The sequence below is a fragment of the Salmo salar genome, chromosome ssa15, assembly GCF_905237065.1.
Source record: "Salmo salar chromosome ssa15, Ssal_v3.1, whole genome shotgun sequence".
NCBI classification, from domain to species: domain Eukaryota; kingdom Metazoa; phylum Chordata; class Actinopteri; order Salmoniformes; family Salmonidae; genus Salmo; species Salmo salar.
In genome coordinates, this window is record NC_059456.1 from 89,002,871 (window position 1) to 89,021,154 (window position 18,284).

General features: G+C 44.6%; 1 protein-coding gene across 3 annotated transcripts in view; it reads left to right on the forward strand.

The window, feature by feature from the left end:
- The window catches only part of LOC106572568 (plexin-A2), a 435,095-nt gene that overhangs the window by 46,300 nt on the left and 370,511 nt on the right, over window positions 1-18,284 (forward strand). For all 3 annotated transcript variants that reach the window (XM_045696254.1, XM_014146868.2, XM_045696253.1), the window contains exon 2: window positions 13,241-14,616. In XM_045696254.1, coding sequence (XP_045552210.1) covers window positions 13,381-14,616 — 1,236 coding nt within the window. In that variant the 5' untranslated portion in view covers window positions 13,241-13,380. The remainder of the gene's footprint in view (window positions 1-13,240; window positions 14,617-18,284) is intronic.

Sequence of the window (18,284 nt, forward strand, 5' to 3'; positions counted from 1 at the left end):
TTGTTAGCCCAGAATTTTTTGTGTGTTATTACATACAGCCGGGAAGAACTATTGGATATCAGAGCGGTGGTAACTCACCAGCACTACCAGCATTACGACCAGGAATATGACTTTCCTGAAGCGGATCCTTTGTTTGCACCCCCCAGGGCAATTGAACTGATTCCAGAGGCCGACCCAAAACAATGCCGGCGGAGGAGAGGTACTCAGAGTGGGCTTCTTGTCCGACTTAGGAGGTGCGCACACCACCCACCGCTTCCGAGTATATTACTCGCTAATGTTCAGTCTCTGGATAATAAAGTTGACGAGCTCAGGGCGAGGGTTTCTTTCTAGAGAGACATCATGGATTGTAACATACTCTGTTTCATGGAAACATGGCTTTCTCGGGATGATATCAGAAGCCTTATTAAACCTCAAATACACTCCACGTTTAAAATGTTATCCTGCAACAAGGTGATCAAATTAAGATCCTACATCTGTAAGGCCTATGTTGCTGGGGCAGTGAACTAAGGGCTGGTATTGAATGTAAAAAGGCATTTATACAATGCTGGTATGGTCCTCCCTTCATTGTAGCTCATTTTCATAAACAAATCAAGCCTGGACAAGAATGGCTGTATTGCAGCCTTCCACCTCACACAAATGCTACCACAGACTCAGTCAGGCGTATCACCCAAGATGCAAAGTGTCTTCTTTAGGTCTAGGTTATAAGGTGACTGGGTTGTGATTCGTCGCCACTAGTTGTTACATGCTAACTGCTTCCTGCTAAATCTGACTCCTTGCGAGCAGGAGAAAAAAGAATGTGGCTTCAAACAAGAAAGCGACTAACAAGCGAATGCAATCCTACTATTTAAATCCCCTGCTTGCCGGCATAATCAGTCCCTCCCTGTGAAGAGCAGCGGAAGGAAACAACATCAACAAAGTTTCTCATCCTGTAGCTTTATTTATGTACATCATTCATTTAGTCACTTCTTCTTCTTCAGTCCACCTGCCACCAGCTCACCCGCCACAACATGAAAGAGAAGAATGAAACACATACAGTATCTTCCCATGGCCTTGGGGGAAGAGGAAAGATAGAGGGAGAAGAGGAAGGAAGGGAAAGATGGATGGGTAGTAATATATATGTATACAGTACCAGTCAAATGTTTGGACACACCTATTCATTCCAGGGTTTTTATTTATTTTTGCTATTTTCTACATTGTAGAATAGTAGTGAAGACATAAAAAAATAAGAAATAAAACATATGGACTAATTTAGTAACCAGAAAAGTGTAAAGAAAATCTAAATAGATTATTCCAAGTAGCCACCCTTTGCCTTGATGAGAGCTTTGCACACTCTTGGCAGTCTCTCAACCAGCTTCACCTGGAATGCTTTTTCCAACCGTCTTAAAGGTGTTCCCACATATGCTGAGCAATTGTTGACTGCTTTTCCTTCACTCTGCGGTTCAACTTATTCCAAATCATCTCAATTGGTTTGAGATCGAGTGATTGTGGAGGCCAGGTCATCTGATACAGCACTCCATCACTCTCCTTGATCAAATAGCCCTTGCATAGCCTGGAGGTGTGTTTTGGGTCATTGTTCTGTTGAAAAACAAATGATAGTCCCACTAAGCGCCAACCAGATGGGATGGCGTATCGCTGCAGAATGCTGTGGTAGCCATGCTGGTTAAGTGTGCCTTGAATTCTAAATAAATCACTGACAGTGTCAACAGCAAAGTACCCCCACACCATCACACCTCCTCCATGCTTTACGATGGGAACCACACATGCGGAGATCATCCGTTCACCTACTCTGCGTCTCACAAAGACACAGCGTTTGGAACCAAAAATCTCAAATTTGGACTCATCAGACCTAAGGGCAGATTTATACCAGTTTAATGTCCATTGCTCGTGTTTCTTGGTCCAAGCAAGTCTCTTCTTCTTATTGGTGTTCTTTAGTAGTGGTTTATTTTCAGCAATTCGACCATGAAAGCCTGATTCACATAGTCTTCTCTGAACAGCTGATGTTGATGTGTCTATTACTTGAACTCTGTGAAGCATTTATTTGGGCTGCAGTTTCTGAGGCCTGTAACTCTAATGAACTTATCCTCTGCAGCAGAGGTAACTCTGGGTCTTCCATTCCTATGGTGGTCCTCATGAGAGCCAGTTTCATCATAGCGCTTGATGGTTTTTTACATCTGCACTTGAAGAAACGTTCAAAGTTCTTCAAATCTTCTGGATTGACTGACCTTCATGTCTTGAAGTAATGATGTTGTTTCTCTTTGCTTACTAGAGCTGTTCTTGACATAATATGGACTTGTCTTTTAGCAAATAGGACCTTCTTTGTTGTTGTCACAACACAACTGATTGGCTCAAACGCATTAGGAAGGAAAGAAATTCCACAAATTAACTTTTAACAAGGCACACCTGTTAATTGAAATGCATTCCAGGTGACTACCTCATTAAGCTGGTTGAGAGAATGCCAAGAGTGTGCAAAGCTGTCATCAAGGCAAATGATGGCTACTTTGAAGAATCTCAAATATCAAATATATTTTGATTTGTTTAACACTTTCTTGCTTAATACATGATTCCATATGTATTATTTCAAAGTGTTGATGTCTTTGTATTATTCTACAATGTAGAAAATAGTAAAAATAAAGAAAAACCCTGGAATGAGTAGGTGTGTCCAAACTTTTGACTGGCACTGTATATTCAAGCAATAAGGCCCGAGGAGGTGTGGTATATGGCCAATAAACCATGGCTAAGGGCTGTTCTTAATCACGACGCAACGCGGAGTGCCTGGACACAGCCCATAGCTGTGGTATATTGACCATATATCACAAACCCCTGAGGAGCCATATTGCTATTATAAACTGGTTACCAACATCATTTGTTTTGTCATACCCGTGGTATACGGTCTAATAAACCATGGCTTTCAACCAATCAGAATTCATGGCTCAAACCACCCAGTTTATAAATATATACAATACCGTTCAAAAGTTTGGGGTCACTAAGAAATGTTCTTGTTTTTGAAAGAAAATTAAATGATTTTGTCCATTAAAATAACATCAAATTGATCAGAAATACAGTGTAGACATTGTTTATGTTGTAAATTACTATTGTAGCTGGAAACTGGCAGCTCCTCAACTGGCAGTTTCATAAAATAGTACCCGCAAAACACCACTCTCAATGTCAACAGTGAAGCGGTGACTCTGGGATGCTGGCCTTCTAGGCAGAGTTGCAAAGAAAAAGCCATTTCTCAGACTGGCCAATAAAATATTAAGATGGGCAAAAGAACACAGACACTGGTCATCGGAAATCTGCATCCCAGAGTCGCCTCTTCACTGTTGACGTTGAGACTGGTGTTTTGCGGGTACTATTTAATGAAGCTGTCAGTTGAGGACTTGTGAGGCGTCTGTTTCTCAAACTAGCTACTCTAATGTACTTGTCCTCTTGCTCAGTTGCGCACCGGGGCCTCCCACTCCTCTTTCTATTCTGGTTAGAGCCAGTTTGCGCTGTTCTGTGAAGGGAGTAGTACACAGCATTGTACGAGATCTTCAGTTTCTGGGCAACTTCTCGCATGGAATAGCCTTTATTTCTCAGAACAAGAATAGACTGATGAGTTTCAGAAGAAAGTACTTTGTGTTTCTGGCCACTTTGAGCCTGTTATCAAACCCACAAATTCTGATGCTCCAGGTACTCAACTAGTCTAAAGAAGGCCAGTTTTATTGCTTCTTTAATCAGAACAACAGTTTTCAGCTGTGTTAACATAATTGCAAAAGGGTTTTCAAATGATCAATTAGCCTTTTAAAATAATAAACTTGGATTAGCTAACACAATGTGCCATTGGAACACAGGAGTACGCCTATGTAGATATTCCATAAAAAATCAGCCGTTTCCAGCAACAATAGTCATTTACAATATTAACAATATCTATACTGTATTGCTGATCAATTTGATGTTATTTTAATGGACAAAAAAAAAGGTTTTCTTTCGAAAACAAGGACATTTCTAAGTGACCCCAAACTTTTGAACGGTAGTGTATATACCACAGGGGAGGTGGAGGGGGTTAGGGAGATGGACGGGGGTTAAGGAGGTGGGCGTGCTGGTGCTGCCTGCCTGTGTTCTAAAGCCCTAAGGGCCAAAAGGCTATGGGGCTTGAGGAGGAAAGAGCTGCTGCAGGAACCTGATTACACCTCCAAAGGGATTTACTCTGGGCTGCATCACAAATGGCACTTTATTCCCTGTGTAGCGTACTCCATTTGACAGTCAAAAGTAGTGCAGTGTAAGGAACACTTTTACATTTGGCATTCACATCTGCTCTACTCTGATCTGTTCTACTCTACTCTGCTCTGTTCTATCCTGGTCTACTCTGTTCTGCGCTGTTCTGCTCTACTCTACTCTGCTCCACTCTGCTCTGCTCTACTCTACTCTACTCTGCTCCACTCTGCTCTGTTCAAATCAAAATAAAATCAAATTTATTTATATAGCCCTTCTTACATCAGCTGATATCTCAAAGTGCTGTACAGAAACACAGCCTAAAACCCCAAACAGCAAGCAATGCAGGTGTAGAAGCACAGTGGCTTGGAAAAACTCCCTAGAAAGGCCAAAACCTAGGAAGAAACCTAGAGAGGAACCAGGCTATGAGGGGTGGCCAGTCCTCTTCTGGCTGTGCCGGGTGGAGATTATAACAGCACATGGCCAAGATGTTCAAATGTTCATAAATGACCAGCATGGTCAAATAATAACAATCATAGTAGTTGTCGAGGGTGCAACAAGTCAGTAACACAAGAGTAAGTGTCAGTTGGCTTTTTCATAGCCGATCTTTGAGAGTATCTCTACCGCTCCTGCTGTCTCTAGAGAGTTGAAAACAGCAGGTCTGGGACAGGTAGCACGTCCGGTGAACAGGTCAGGGTTCCAGCAGGTCTGGGACAGCAGGTCTGGGACAGGTAGCACGTCCGGTGAACAGGTCAGGGTTCCATAGCTGCAGGCAGAACAGTTGGAACTGGAGCAGCAGCACGGCCAGGTGAACTGAGGACAGCAAGGAGTCATCAAGCCAGGTAGTCCTGAGGCATGGTCCTAGGGCTCAGGTCCTCCGAGAGAGAGAAAGAAAGAAAAAGAGAAAGAGATAATTAGAGAGAGCATATTTAAATTCACACAGGACACCGGAAAAGACAAGAGAAATACTCCAGATGTGACAGACTGACCCTAGCCCCCCGACACATAAACTACTGCAGCATAAATACTGGAGGCTAAGACAGGAGGGGTCAGGAGACACTGTTCTGTTCTACTCTGCTCTGTTCTATCCTGGTCTAATCTGTTCTGCGCTGTTCTGCTCTACTCTGCTCTACTCTACTCTGATCTGCTCTGCTCTTCTCTGTTCTATTCTACTATGTTCTAATCTGCTCTACTCTACTCTGTTATACTCTGCTCTGTTCTACTATGCTCTGTTCTACTCTGCTCTACTCTGCTTTGCTCTACTCTCTACTGTGATCTGCTTGGTTCTACTCTGCTCTACTCTACTCTGTTTTCCTCGACTCTACTCTGTTCTACTCTGCTCTGCTCTGTTCTACTCTGTTCTACTCTGCTCAGCTCTACTCTGCTCAGCTCTACTCTGCTCTGTTCTACTCTGCTCTGTTCTACTCTGCTTTGTTACACTCTGCTTTGTTCTACTATGCTCTGTTGTACTCTGTTCTGTTCTGCTTTGCTCTACTCTACTCTGATCTGCTTGGTTCTATTCTGCTCAGCTCTACTCTGCTCTACTCTGTTCTACTCTGCTCTGTTCTACTCTGCTTTACTCTACTCTGTTCTACTCTACTCTGTTCTACTCTGCTCTGTTCGACTCTTTTCTAATCTGCTCTGCTCAGCTCTGCTCAGCTCTGCTCTACTATGTTCTACTCTACTATGCTATGTTCTAATATGCTCTGTTCTACTCTGCTCTACTCTCTACTCTGTTTTGCTCTACTCTCTACTCTGATCTGCTCTGTTCTACTCTGCTCTACTCTACTCAATTTTCCTCGGCTCTACTCTGCTCTGTTCTGCTCTACTCTGCTCAGCTCTACTCTACTTTGCTCTATTCTGCTATGTTCTAATTTGCTCTACTCTACTCTGTTCTACTCCGCTCTGCTCTGCTCTACTCTGCTTTGCTCTACTCTCTACTCTGATCTGCTCGGTTCTACTCTGCTCTACTCTACTCTGTTTTGCTCGGCTCTACTCTGCTCTGCGTTACTCTGCTCTCTACTCTGCTCTGTTCTACTATGTTCTGCTCTACTCTGTTTTACTCTGCTCAGCTCTACTCTACTTTGCTCTATTCTGCTATGTTCTAATTTGCTCTACTCTACTCTGTTCTACTCCGCTGTGCTCTGTTCTGCTCTGCTCTACTCTGCTTTGCTCTACTCTCTACTCTGATCTGCTCGGTTCTACTCTAATTTACTCTACTCTGTTTTGCTCGGTTCTACTCTGCTCTGCGTTACTCTGCTCTCTACTCTGCTCTGTTCTACTATGTTCTGCTCTACTCTGCTCTCTACTCTTTTCTGTTCTACTCTGCTCTCTCTGCTCTACTCTTCTCTGTTCTACTCTACCCTGCTCTACTCTCTACTCTGAACTCTTCTCTCTGCTCCGCTCGGCACCTCCACAGCACGATGCACACACTCAAACAAAGGAAGCACCATGGCTGGTGCAGGCATGGTGCAGGCAGGGAAGGTAGGAGAAATGGTATGAGGGGGTCCTGTCCCTGGCTTATAGCCTAGGCCCGCTATTTTATGGCCATGCTCATATAGTATAGTGCTCCTGGGACACCTCAGAGCAGCCCACCACCTCCCTCAGCCCAGCCCACACCAGCACACGCCAGTCCCTCTAATAGCTAACAGTCTTCCATGCCCCAGTGGCCCTAGGAACTCACTGTTTATGGGCTGAAGGATCAATACTCTCCCCAGGAGTGTATATTAAAGTCTGGACTGGCTGAGTAGCTTATCAGTTGATCACAGATGGAGGCGGGGGGAAGAGGGACACAGGATGACAATGAACAGGTTTTGACAGGCATGGGCTTGGGGGAGGGGTGTGTGTAAAATGACCAAATGTAGTGGAGAGGGACTGTAAATCTCCACTGTACTGTATATCAGACACACCCGGAACACCAATCCAGACGTATGCAAATTACAAATTTAAAGAAGCAGCTGATTATTCCAGCCACATCTCTCTCTCACCCATGGCTTGATTCTCTCTGATGTCCTCTCCTCTCTTCCTGCTGAGAAATGCAAATATGTAGTGTAACGAACAATGTAGACTTGTGTCTGACATGTTTCACCCCCTGGCGTCCCCGCCAACCCACACACACACGGTCCACAGCTACTTCGTCCAGCTTCACACTAATTACTCTTGTAGTAGCGCTACGTCTGATCATCCTTGATTTTGCGATGCTACTTCTACAGCTGCTACTTCTACAGCTGCTACTGCTACTGCTGCTACTTCTGCTACTTTTGCCACTTCTGCTGCTGCTGCTACTGCTACTTCTACAGCTGCTACTGCTGCTACTGCTACTGCTACTGCTGCTACTGCTGCTACTGCTACTGCTGCTGCTGCTACTGCTGCTACTGCTGCTGCTGCTACTGCTGCTACTGCTGCTGCTGCTACTACTGCTACTGCTGCTGCTGCTACTGCTGCTACTTCTGCTGCTGCTACTGCTGCTACTTTTTCTACTTCTTCTACTTCTACTACTTCTCCTACTGCTGCTACTTCAGCTACTGCTGCTAAGGCTGCTACTGCTGCTTCTTCTGCTACTGCTGCTACTTCTGCTACATGCTACTTATGCTACTACTGCTACTGCTGATACTGCTGCTACTTCTGCTACTTTTGATACTGCTACTACTGCTACTTCTGATGTTGCTGCTACTGCTGCTGCTACTGCTACTGCTGCTGCTGCTACTGCTGCTGCTGCTGCTGCTGCTACTGCTGCTGCTGCTGCTACTACTACTACTGCTGCTACTGCTGCTGCTGCTACTGCTGCTACTGCTGCTGCTGCTACTGCTGCTACTGCTGCTACTTCTGCTACTGCTTCTACTTTTTTTTACTTCTGCTACTTCTACTACTTCTCCTACTGCTGCTACTTCAGCTACTGCTGCTAAGGCTGCTACTGCTGCTTCTTCTGCTACTGCTGCTACATGCTACTTATGCTACTACTGCTACTGCTGATACTGCTGCTACTTCTGCTACTTTTGATACTGCTACTACTGCTACTTCTGATGTTGCTGCTACTTCTGCTACTGCTGCTACTACTTCTGCTGCTGCTGCTACTTCTGCTACTTCTGCTGCCTCTACTTCTGCTACTTCTACTACTGCTGCTACTACTGCTGCTGCTGCAACTTCTGCTACTTCTGCTGCTACTACTGCTATTTTTGCTGCTGCTGCAACTTCTGCTACTTCTGCTACATGCTACTTATGCTACTACTGCTACTGCTGATACTGCTGCTACTTCTTCTACTTTTGATACTGCTACTACTGCTACTTCTGATGTTGCTGCTACTTCTGCTACTGCTGCTGCTACTTCTGCTACTTCTTCTGCTGCTACTTCTGCTACTTCTGCTGCTTCTACTTCTGCTACTTCTACTACTGCTGCTACTACTGCTGCTGCTGCAACTTCTGCTACTTCTGCTGCTACTACTGCTATTTTTGCTGCTGCTGCAACTTCTGCTACTACTGCTGCTACTTCTGCTATTTCTGCTGCTGCTGCTACTTCAGCTACTGCTGCTACTACTGCTGCTACTGCTACTTCTGCTTCTGCTGCTACTGCTACTTCTGCTACTGCTGCTACTGCTGCTACTTGTTCTACTTCTGCTACTGCTACTACTTCTCCTACTGCTGCTACTTTTTCTACTTATGCTACTGCTAGTACTTCTCCTACTGCTGCTCCTTCAGCTGCTGCTGCTACTTCTGCTACTGCTGCTGCTACTGCTGCTACTTCTGCTACTTCTGCTGCTGCTACTGCTTCTACTTTTTCTACTTCTGCTACTGCTACTAATTCTGCTGCTACTGCTACTACTGCTGCTACTGCTACTACTGCTGCTGCTGCTACTTCTGCTACTGCTGCTACTGCTGGTGCTGCTGCTGCTACTTTTTCTACTTCTGCTACTGCTACTACTGCTGCTACTTTTTCTACTTCAGCTACTGCTGCTACTGCTGCTACTTCAGCTACTGCTGCTACTTTTTCTACTTCTGCTACTGCGACTATTGCTGCTACTGCTGCTACTTCAGCTACTGCTGCTACTTCAGCTACTTCTACTACTTCTCCTACTGCTGCTACTTCAGCTACTGCTGCTAATGCTGCTACTGCTGCTTCTTCTGCTATTGCTGCTGCTACTACTGCTACTTCTGCTATATGCTACTTCTGCTACTACTGCTACTGCTGATACTTCTGCACCTGCTGCTACTGCTGCCATTGTTTCCACTTGTTAGTGCCTCACTGCATGGCGTTGTTCAGTCCTGATGGAATAATACTGATAAAGGAGGTGAAAGCACACAGCAGTGCTGGTTGTGGTATTAAAGAGAGGGAGAGGAGTGTGAGCTGTGCATGTCTAATGGTGTCCTGATTCATTTAGGAATGATTGTTCTGGGGCCAATAATGAATCCCTGCAGGACGTGATGGTGTCAGTGGGAGAATAAAGGATTAAAACAGGAGTAACATTGTGGAAGAATAATAATTAATAGATTCAGATCCTGGTAAAATAGTCAGAGGCCTTAAAGGAGAATTTAGCTTTTTTACAACCAAGTTAAAATGTTTGATGTAAATGGCATGTTATAGAAGGGTCCAGATACATTTTTTTGTGATTTAGCTTTTTTTTGAGAAACTTGACCCAACCAGCGATTCACTTCGGCATCCTTGTTGTGCAGTACGGGGGCTCTGAAAAAACATGAACAAAGGCTCCATAAAAACCCAAATACGTCCTTTTTTAAACTAAAAAGCTCTCAATGTTATATTCAATTTTGTTTCAAATCGAGCGATACCTTTCTGTACATTCTAGCAGCAGGCTACACAGAGAATGGAACAGTTAGATACGCGAAGCAGCTTGATTTCACACAAAATGGAATATAACGTTGTAGATAAAGTTTGGAATGACGCAATTTCATGTGTACAACATCTAGGACCTGTATCACTCTACTGATCGTTTCCGTTTCTAAGAGGATGTATTTGTGTATTTTTGGAGCCTTTATTCGTGTCTTTTCAGAGACCCCGTACTGTGCAAAGAGGATGAGGAAGTGAATCGCTGGTTAGGGTAAGTTTCCCAAAAACAAGTCAAATTGCAGAAAAAGTGTCTGGACCCTTCTATAACATGACATTTACATAAAAAATAATAATATTTGATTGTAAAAAAAGCGAAATTATCCCTTTAAAGAGCAGAGAGGAGGGCGGGAGTGAGCGAGGTAGGGAGAGAGAGAGGGACAGGGAAGGCGTAGAGAAAGGCAGAGAGGGGGATACAGAGAGCGAGAGAGAGAGAGAGACGCTCCTTGGTCTGTCACTAACCAAGGAGGGCCTACAGCAGCACCTAGATATTCTGCACAGATTCTGCCAAACCTATAATGGTGTTCCAAAAAAGGTCCAGTTGCCAGGACCACAAATACAAATTCCATCTAGACACCGTTGCCCTAGAGCACACAAAAAACTATACATACCTTGGCCTAAACATCAGCGCCACAGGTAACTTCCACAAAGCTGCGAACGATCTGAGAGACAAGGCAAGAAGGGCATTCCATGCCATCAAAAGGACCATAAAATTCAACATACCAATTAGGATCTTGCTAAAAATACTTGAATCAGTTATAGAACCCAATGCCCTTTATGGTTGTGAGGTCTGAGGTCCGCTCAGTAACCAAGAATTCACAAAATGGGACAAACACCAAATTGAGACTCTGCATGCATAATTCTGCAAAAATATCCTCCGTGTACAACGTAGAACACCAAATAATGCATGCAGAGCAGAATTAGGCCAATACCCGCTAATGATCAAAATCCAGAAAAGAGCCGTTAAATTCTACAACCACCTAAAACTAAGTGATTCCCAAACCTTCCATAAAAAAGCCATCACCTACAGAGAGATGAACCTGGAGAAGAACCCCCTAAGCAAGCTGGTCCTGGGGCTCTGTTCTCAATCACAAACACACCCCACAGAGCCCCAGGACAGCAACACAATTAGACCCAACCAAATCATGAGAAAACAAAAAGATAATTACTTGATACATTGGAAAGAATTAACAAAAAAACAGAGCAAACTAGAATTCTATTTGGCCCTAAACAGAGAGTACCCAGCGGCAGAATACCTGACCACTGTGACTGACCCAAACATAAGGAAAGCTTTGACTATGTACAGACTCAGTGAGCATAGCCTTGCTATTGAGAAAGCCGCCATAGGCAGACCTGGCTCTCAAGATAAGACGGACTATGTGCAGACTGCCCACAAAATGAGGTGGAAACAGAGCTGCACTTCCGAACCTCCTGCCAAATGTATGACCATATTAGAGACACATATTTCCCTCAGATTACACAGATCCACAAAGAATTCGAAAACAAACCCGATTTTGATAAACTCTCATATCTACTGGGTGAAATACCACAGTGTGCCATCACAGCAGCAAGATTTGTGACCTGTTGCCACAAGAAAAGGTCAACCAGTGAAGAACAAATACCATTGTAAATACAACCCATATTTATGCTTATTTATTTTCCCTTTTGTACTTTAACCATTTGTACATCGTTACAACACTGTATATTTAAATAATATGACATTTGTAATGTCTTTATTCTTTTGTAACATCTGTGAGTGGAATGTTTACGGTTCATTTTTGTTTATTATCTACCTCACTTGCTTTGGCAATGTTAACATATGTTTCCCATGCCAATAAAGCCCCTTGAATTGAATTGAGAGGGAGGGTGAGGTGTCAGATAGGGAAGGAGAGAAAAAGGAAGGGAAGGAGGGGGGTGGGGGGGGAGAAAACAGACAGAGCCCTTGAAGAGCAGAGAGGGATGAAGGTAGGGAAGGAGGGGTGCAAGCAGTGGATCTGGCTCCCAATTTGTTCTCACTTTGTTCCAGTAATAAGATCCAGACCTCCCCTCTACCATGGACCAGATAATTAACTCCTAGGGAAAAACTGTGAAGAGGGTCTTTCTCTCTCTCTCTCCCCTCTCTGTCTCTCTAAATAAACATTTTAAATGTAAATTTAGAGGGCTTTATTGGCATGGGAAATGTGTTTACGTTGCCAAAGCAAGTCGAATAGACAATAAACAAAAGGGAAGGGAAATAAACCATTCGAAATTAACTCTAAACATTGCACTCACAAAGGTTTTAAAAGAATATAGACATTCTCTCTCTCGCTCTGTCTCTCTCTCTCTTGATGTATAACATGAAGGAGGGGCCAGACTGCAAAGCATCGTTACATAAATAGCAGACTTCCCTTTATGGATGTTTTCACATTTAGACTGGAAAAATAAGGAGCACGGATAGGGAAGGGTGCCAGCCGACCGGAGGGGGGTAGAGGGGTATAACTGAAATGAGATGGCAATGCTAATGCCTCCTTCTAAGGAAAAATAATATGAGCCCCAATATATTTATTAATCATTACTTTGGTTTTTAGCTGTTCTTTACTCTTGTAAGTCTTTTTCTATCTGGTATATTTTGGACTGTAAGATCTCTGTTTAAATGTCTGTTTAAATAGCCCCATACTTTTAAATATTTGTTTTACCCATGGCATCTAGAATTAGTCGTTGTAGAATTAAATAAGTGTCTCTATTGATTATAGACCACTAGCCTGAAGGGTGCTTCTCTGATGTAGTTGACTCATTGCAGCGTATGGGGAGGGGAGATCTGTGAAATGTGGCACCCAGGGCAGTCCATTGGTTTGTGTTGTTCTTAGAAACCCAGTGTCTCTAAGGCCCCTCCGAGGCAGACAGCATAACTATGACTCAGGTCATTCTAATTTCCGTTAACCGTAACCTGCTCACTTTCCTTCATTGTCCTATCAGACCTATCCCGTCCAGCAACTCCTCTGGAATGTGGCGATAAAGGTTTTTCCTGCCATTGTCTTCTGTCAGCTTCCATTCCACTGTTCCCTAACTCATTGTCGCCTTGGTGAGGGTGAACTCCTCCCCTTCTCAAGCAGCAGTTACTGAATAAACAGACTTTTCCATTAGCTTTTATCTGCTTCCCCTTTGACTGAGTGTGAGTCACAATGTGCTAACTCTCGTTTATTCACCCCCTCTCTCTTTCTGTCTTTCTTTCAGAAACATGTGAAGACCCTGGTAAAGATACAAGCGTGAACCTAGCCTTTGAGAAGACAAAGTGGAAGGTAGCCTAGCTTCCTTCCCTCACATTCCTCCTCCTGTTTACTCTGCTGTTGCCTTGCTGCAGCGTCCCTAGAGGTATGGAGGGCCGGCGGTCGCGGCGGGTAACACGACGCAGTGGCAGGACTTTCCCAGCGGGCCCTAGAGGGGGCACGGTGCTGGCCATGCTGGGCATGTGGCTGTTAGCTGTCGCTGCCACCGTGTGCCAAGGCCAGATCACCTTCACCACCTTCACCAGCTTCCACCCGGAGCGCCGAGAGTGGGCCTTCAATCACCTGACGGTTCACCAGACAACGGGGGCGCTCTACATCGGAGCGGTCAACCGCGTCTACAAGCTCTCGGGTAACCTGACCCTCATGGTGTCCCACGACACAGGCCCTGAGGACGACAACAAGGCGTGCTACCCGCCCCTCATCGTCCAGCCCTGCTCTGAACCCCTGACCTCCACTAACAATGTCAACAAACTGCTTCTCATAGACTACAGCCAGAATCGTCTACTGGCCTGCGGTAGTCTCTACCAGGGAGTCTGCAAGCTGTTGCGTCTGGATGATCTCTTCATCCTAGTGGAGCCGTCCCATAAGAAAGAGCACTACCTCTCCAGCGTCAACCAGACAGGCACCATGTACGGGGTCATCGTGCCCTCCTCCAAGGGCCAGGATGGGACTCTCTTCATCGGGACGGCCGTAGACGGTAAACAGGACTACTTCCCCACCATCTCCAGTCGTAAGCTCCCCAGCGACCCAGAGTCCTCGGCCATGCTAGACTACGAGCTTCACACAGACTTCGTCTCGTCTCTGATAAAGATCCCGTCAGACACGCTGGCGCTGGTGTCCCACTTCGACATCTACTACGTGTATGGCTTCGCCAGCGGCTCCTTTGTCTACTTCCTGACCGTCCAGCCCGAGACGCCGGAGAACAGCATGTCATCAGGTGGATCCTCCAACGACCTCTTCTACACCTCGCGCATCGTCCGCCTCTGCAAGGACGACCACAAGTTCCACTCGTACGTCTCCTTACCTGTGGGCTGCGTGAGGAACGGTGTGGAGTATCGTCTCCTGCAGGCCGCCTACCTGGCCAAGCCGGGCCGTGTGCTGGCCGTCTCGCTCAACATCAGTGCCACGGACGACGTGCTCTTCACCGTATTCTCCAAGGGCCAGAAGCAGTACCACCGGCCGCCAGATGACTCGGCGCTCTGCGTGTTCACCATCAAGGACATCAACGCCCGCATCAAGGAGCGCCTGCAGTCCTGCTACCAGGGAGAGGGCAACCTGGAGCTCAACTGGCTGCTGGGAAAAGACGTGCAGTGCACTAAAGCGGTGAGTTACAGAGGACACACACACACATACACACACTGGCCCTGACAGAATAAAAGGCCCAGACTAAGGTTCCAGAACTACAGAGGAACACAACTGTGCATACTTCCCAGTTCTCTCTCTGTAATCATACCCCAATGTCCATTATGGCTCACTAGTGTCATGGTCTATAGTTACCATTTCTACAGAGAACAATGACAGTGCAACCTTTTACATTCTCAACAAATGTTCAAAAGCTAGACTCATCTTACACAAACCTGACATCATTATTCCGTTTTGTTGTCCATCCACACCTCTGTTGTCACGAACAAAAAGGTTATGTGAAGCAGGCAGCTCTCTTCCACATCAGCCTCAGTTGGATGTATAAAGCCAGCAGAATGCTCTCAGCTCAGCTCTAATAACCTGGGTAACAGTCTGTTTGTGCTAACATTCCACTTCCCACTCCATGTTTGGCATATGACACGGAGCACAAGGAGTGGAATGTCAGCTCTAATGTTTCCTCTAGACATTAATCAACAGGGCAGCGACCACAGCTCATCAATGACCCTAGAAACCACAGGGTTGAGTCTGAGACGGAGAGGAACTATGGTGAATGCACACACTCATAATAGTAACACACAGCAATCAAGATAACTACTTTTGACTGCTCTACAGATGTAGGATCTTAGTTTGCAGGATACTTTTGCTGCAATGCACGACATTTACAACTTGTAGTGTATTTGAGGTTTAAAAAGGCTTCTGATGTTTGTAATTTCCACAAAACTTTGACATTTCAGACTTGCTTTTCCCTTTTGTATCAACCCTCACATTTCCTGTTGCTGCAAGATTATTTTCCTGCTGTAGCAAACTGGCTGAAATTAAGATTCTACATCTGTACTTTGCAGGGGTACAACACTTTCCGTTATCAAATCATTCTCACACTACATGTAATTAGGCCTAATTGTTTTGCAGCTCCGATAGGGGGGAGCAGAACAGGAACATTTAAGACTCCGAATGACAGAGAACATTTTCACAAATTAAGGAGGGGATTTATTTTCCTTGGCAACCATCAAAGTGATAATATTCTCCTCTAGCGCAATCCAAATAAACACTCTGCCCTCATAGATGGGGGAGGGAGGTGGGGAGCAAATGAGAGCGAGAGAAAGAAAGAGGGCAGGTGAGCTCAGCTCATGGTAGTGTGCTAGCAGCTAGATCCCACACCCTCCTCTCTGAAAGCGTCAGCGTTCTATAACACCAGGCCATATATCTGCTGTAGCATCTTCTTACGTTTCTTTATTTAAATTCAGTCCCATGAGGCATCTGTCCTGGCTGCTCCTTTATGGCTTTGTTCTTTTTGTTAATATGAATTAAAATGGGAATTATGAACACTAATGCCTAGCTAAGTGCATAGTCTCTACGACATGTAATGCATATGAGTGTGCAATGGGGTCTAGCGTGGCATGCTTGACGGAAATTGCCTTCATTTGCAAGTTTGTATGTCTTTTATAAAAGTGTGTGTGTGTGTGTCTGTGTGTGTGTGTGTTGTCTTTCTGTCTATGTACGTCTGTGTGTGCATGTTGGTGCCTGTATTTAGTGTATGTGCGGGCCAGGGGGCGGGGGTTTAGGGTATAAATAGGATTATATATTTTTGACGTATTGATGATATACCCGGCGAGATCAGAAGTGTGTGGTTGCCTTTGAGCTAGTCCCCCGGGCCACTCTATTGACTGCTTATATTAACATCACTAAATTCCCCATTAGTGCAATGTCAGAGGTGATTGTCAGGCGGAGGGAGACGTTATCTGGGGCCTGCGCTGTTTGGTTTCATTAGCACCAGAGAGAGACAGAGAGAGAGAGAAAACCCTTTATGGTTGTGAGGTCTGGGGTCCGCTCACCAACCAAGAATTCACAAAATGGGACAAACACTCTGTGTACAACGTAGAACACCAAATAATGCATGCAGAGCAGAATTATGCCGATACCTGCTAATGATCAAAATCCAGAAAAGAGCCGTTAAATTCTTGAACCACCTAAAACTAAGCGATTCCCAAACCTTCCATAACAAAGCCATCACCTACAGAGAGATGAACCTGGAGAAGAACCCCCTAAGCAAGCTGGTCCTGGGGCTCTGTTCACAATCACAAACACACCCCACAGAGCCCCAGGACAGCAACACAATTAGACCCAACCAAATCATGAGAAAACAAAAAGATAATTACTTGACACATTGGAAAGAATTAACAAAAAAACAGAGCAAACTAGAATATTATTTGGCCCTAAACAGAGAGTACCCAGTGGCAGAATACCTGACCACTGTGACTGACCCAAACATAATAAAAGCTTTGACTATGTACAGACTCAGTGAGCATAGCTTTGCTATTGAGAAAGGTCGCCATAGGCAGACCTGGCTCTCAAGATAAGACGGACTATGTGCACACTGCTCACAAAATGAGGTGGAAACTGAGCTGCACTTCATAACTTCCTGCCAAATGTATGATCATATTAGAAACACATATTTCTCTCAGATTGCACAGACCCACAAAGAATTCTAAAACAAATGTTTTATCAAATTTTGATAAACTCCCATATCTACTGGGTGAAATACAACAGTGTGCCATCACAGCAGCAAGATTTGTGACCTGTTGCTACAAGAAAAGGGCAACCAGTGAAGAACAAACACCATTGTAAATACAACCCATATTTATGCTTATTTATTTTCCCTTTTGTACTGTAATTATTTGCATGTCATTAAAACACTGTATATAGACATAATATGACATTTAAAATGTCTTTATTCTTTAGAAACTTGTGTGAGTGTAATGTTTACTGTTAATTTTGGTTTATAATTTTTTTTTTTCATTTCATTTGCTTTGGCAATGTTAACAAATGTTTCCCATGCCAATAAATCCCCTTGAATTGAATTGAATTGAGAGGGGGAAAGATGGAAAGAGGGAGAGAGAGAGGTGGTATGGAGGCATTCTCTTTAACCATGGAAGTAAGTTCAGATCTATGGCCTCTCTTTTTGTCCCCAGGAGAATCCCCCATCAGCCCCCAGTGGGACCATCATCACTACCCAGACCCCCTACACCGTTCTCTCCATTCTCCTTCAGCCCTCATTAGAATGTTCCTCAAGTAGTCTGAGCCACATTCCATAGTACCCTCCCTTCTCTGTTCTCTGCTGGCCAAGGAAACACGTCTAGCGTCTAGCCCAGCAGATAAGGAAATGTAGGAACGTAAAGACTCTTTCCTGCTGTCTGTTGAGGACTGGTCAATACATTGAAAGTGTTTAATGGGTTATGCACATAGACGTCAACAGATGAAGAACTCTGAAAGCCCGTACACATTACACCCCAAAAGGTGGATATGTCCTCTGGAATGCTAACCTTGACTGTGTTTTCTTTCAATCTCCCTCAAGGAGAGTAAATGCTTTTGTAGTCGAGGCAGAGGTTGTGACCAGCTGCTTTTCTAAAGAAGAAAAAGCAATCTTCTAAATGAACTAGTTCTATATCACAAAATATACTCCAGTAAACATAGCTAAAGTGTATTGAAAATCCATTACATGTAGGTTAGACTTGGTCTGGGAAAACCTGCTCCAGAGCATTTGTGTTTAAAGAGGAGCCACTATTGATTGAGCCCTCTGTAGGTCTCCTGAGAGGGAACTGAACCCGTGTCCACATCCCTGTCACCTAGTG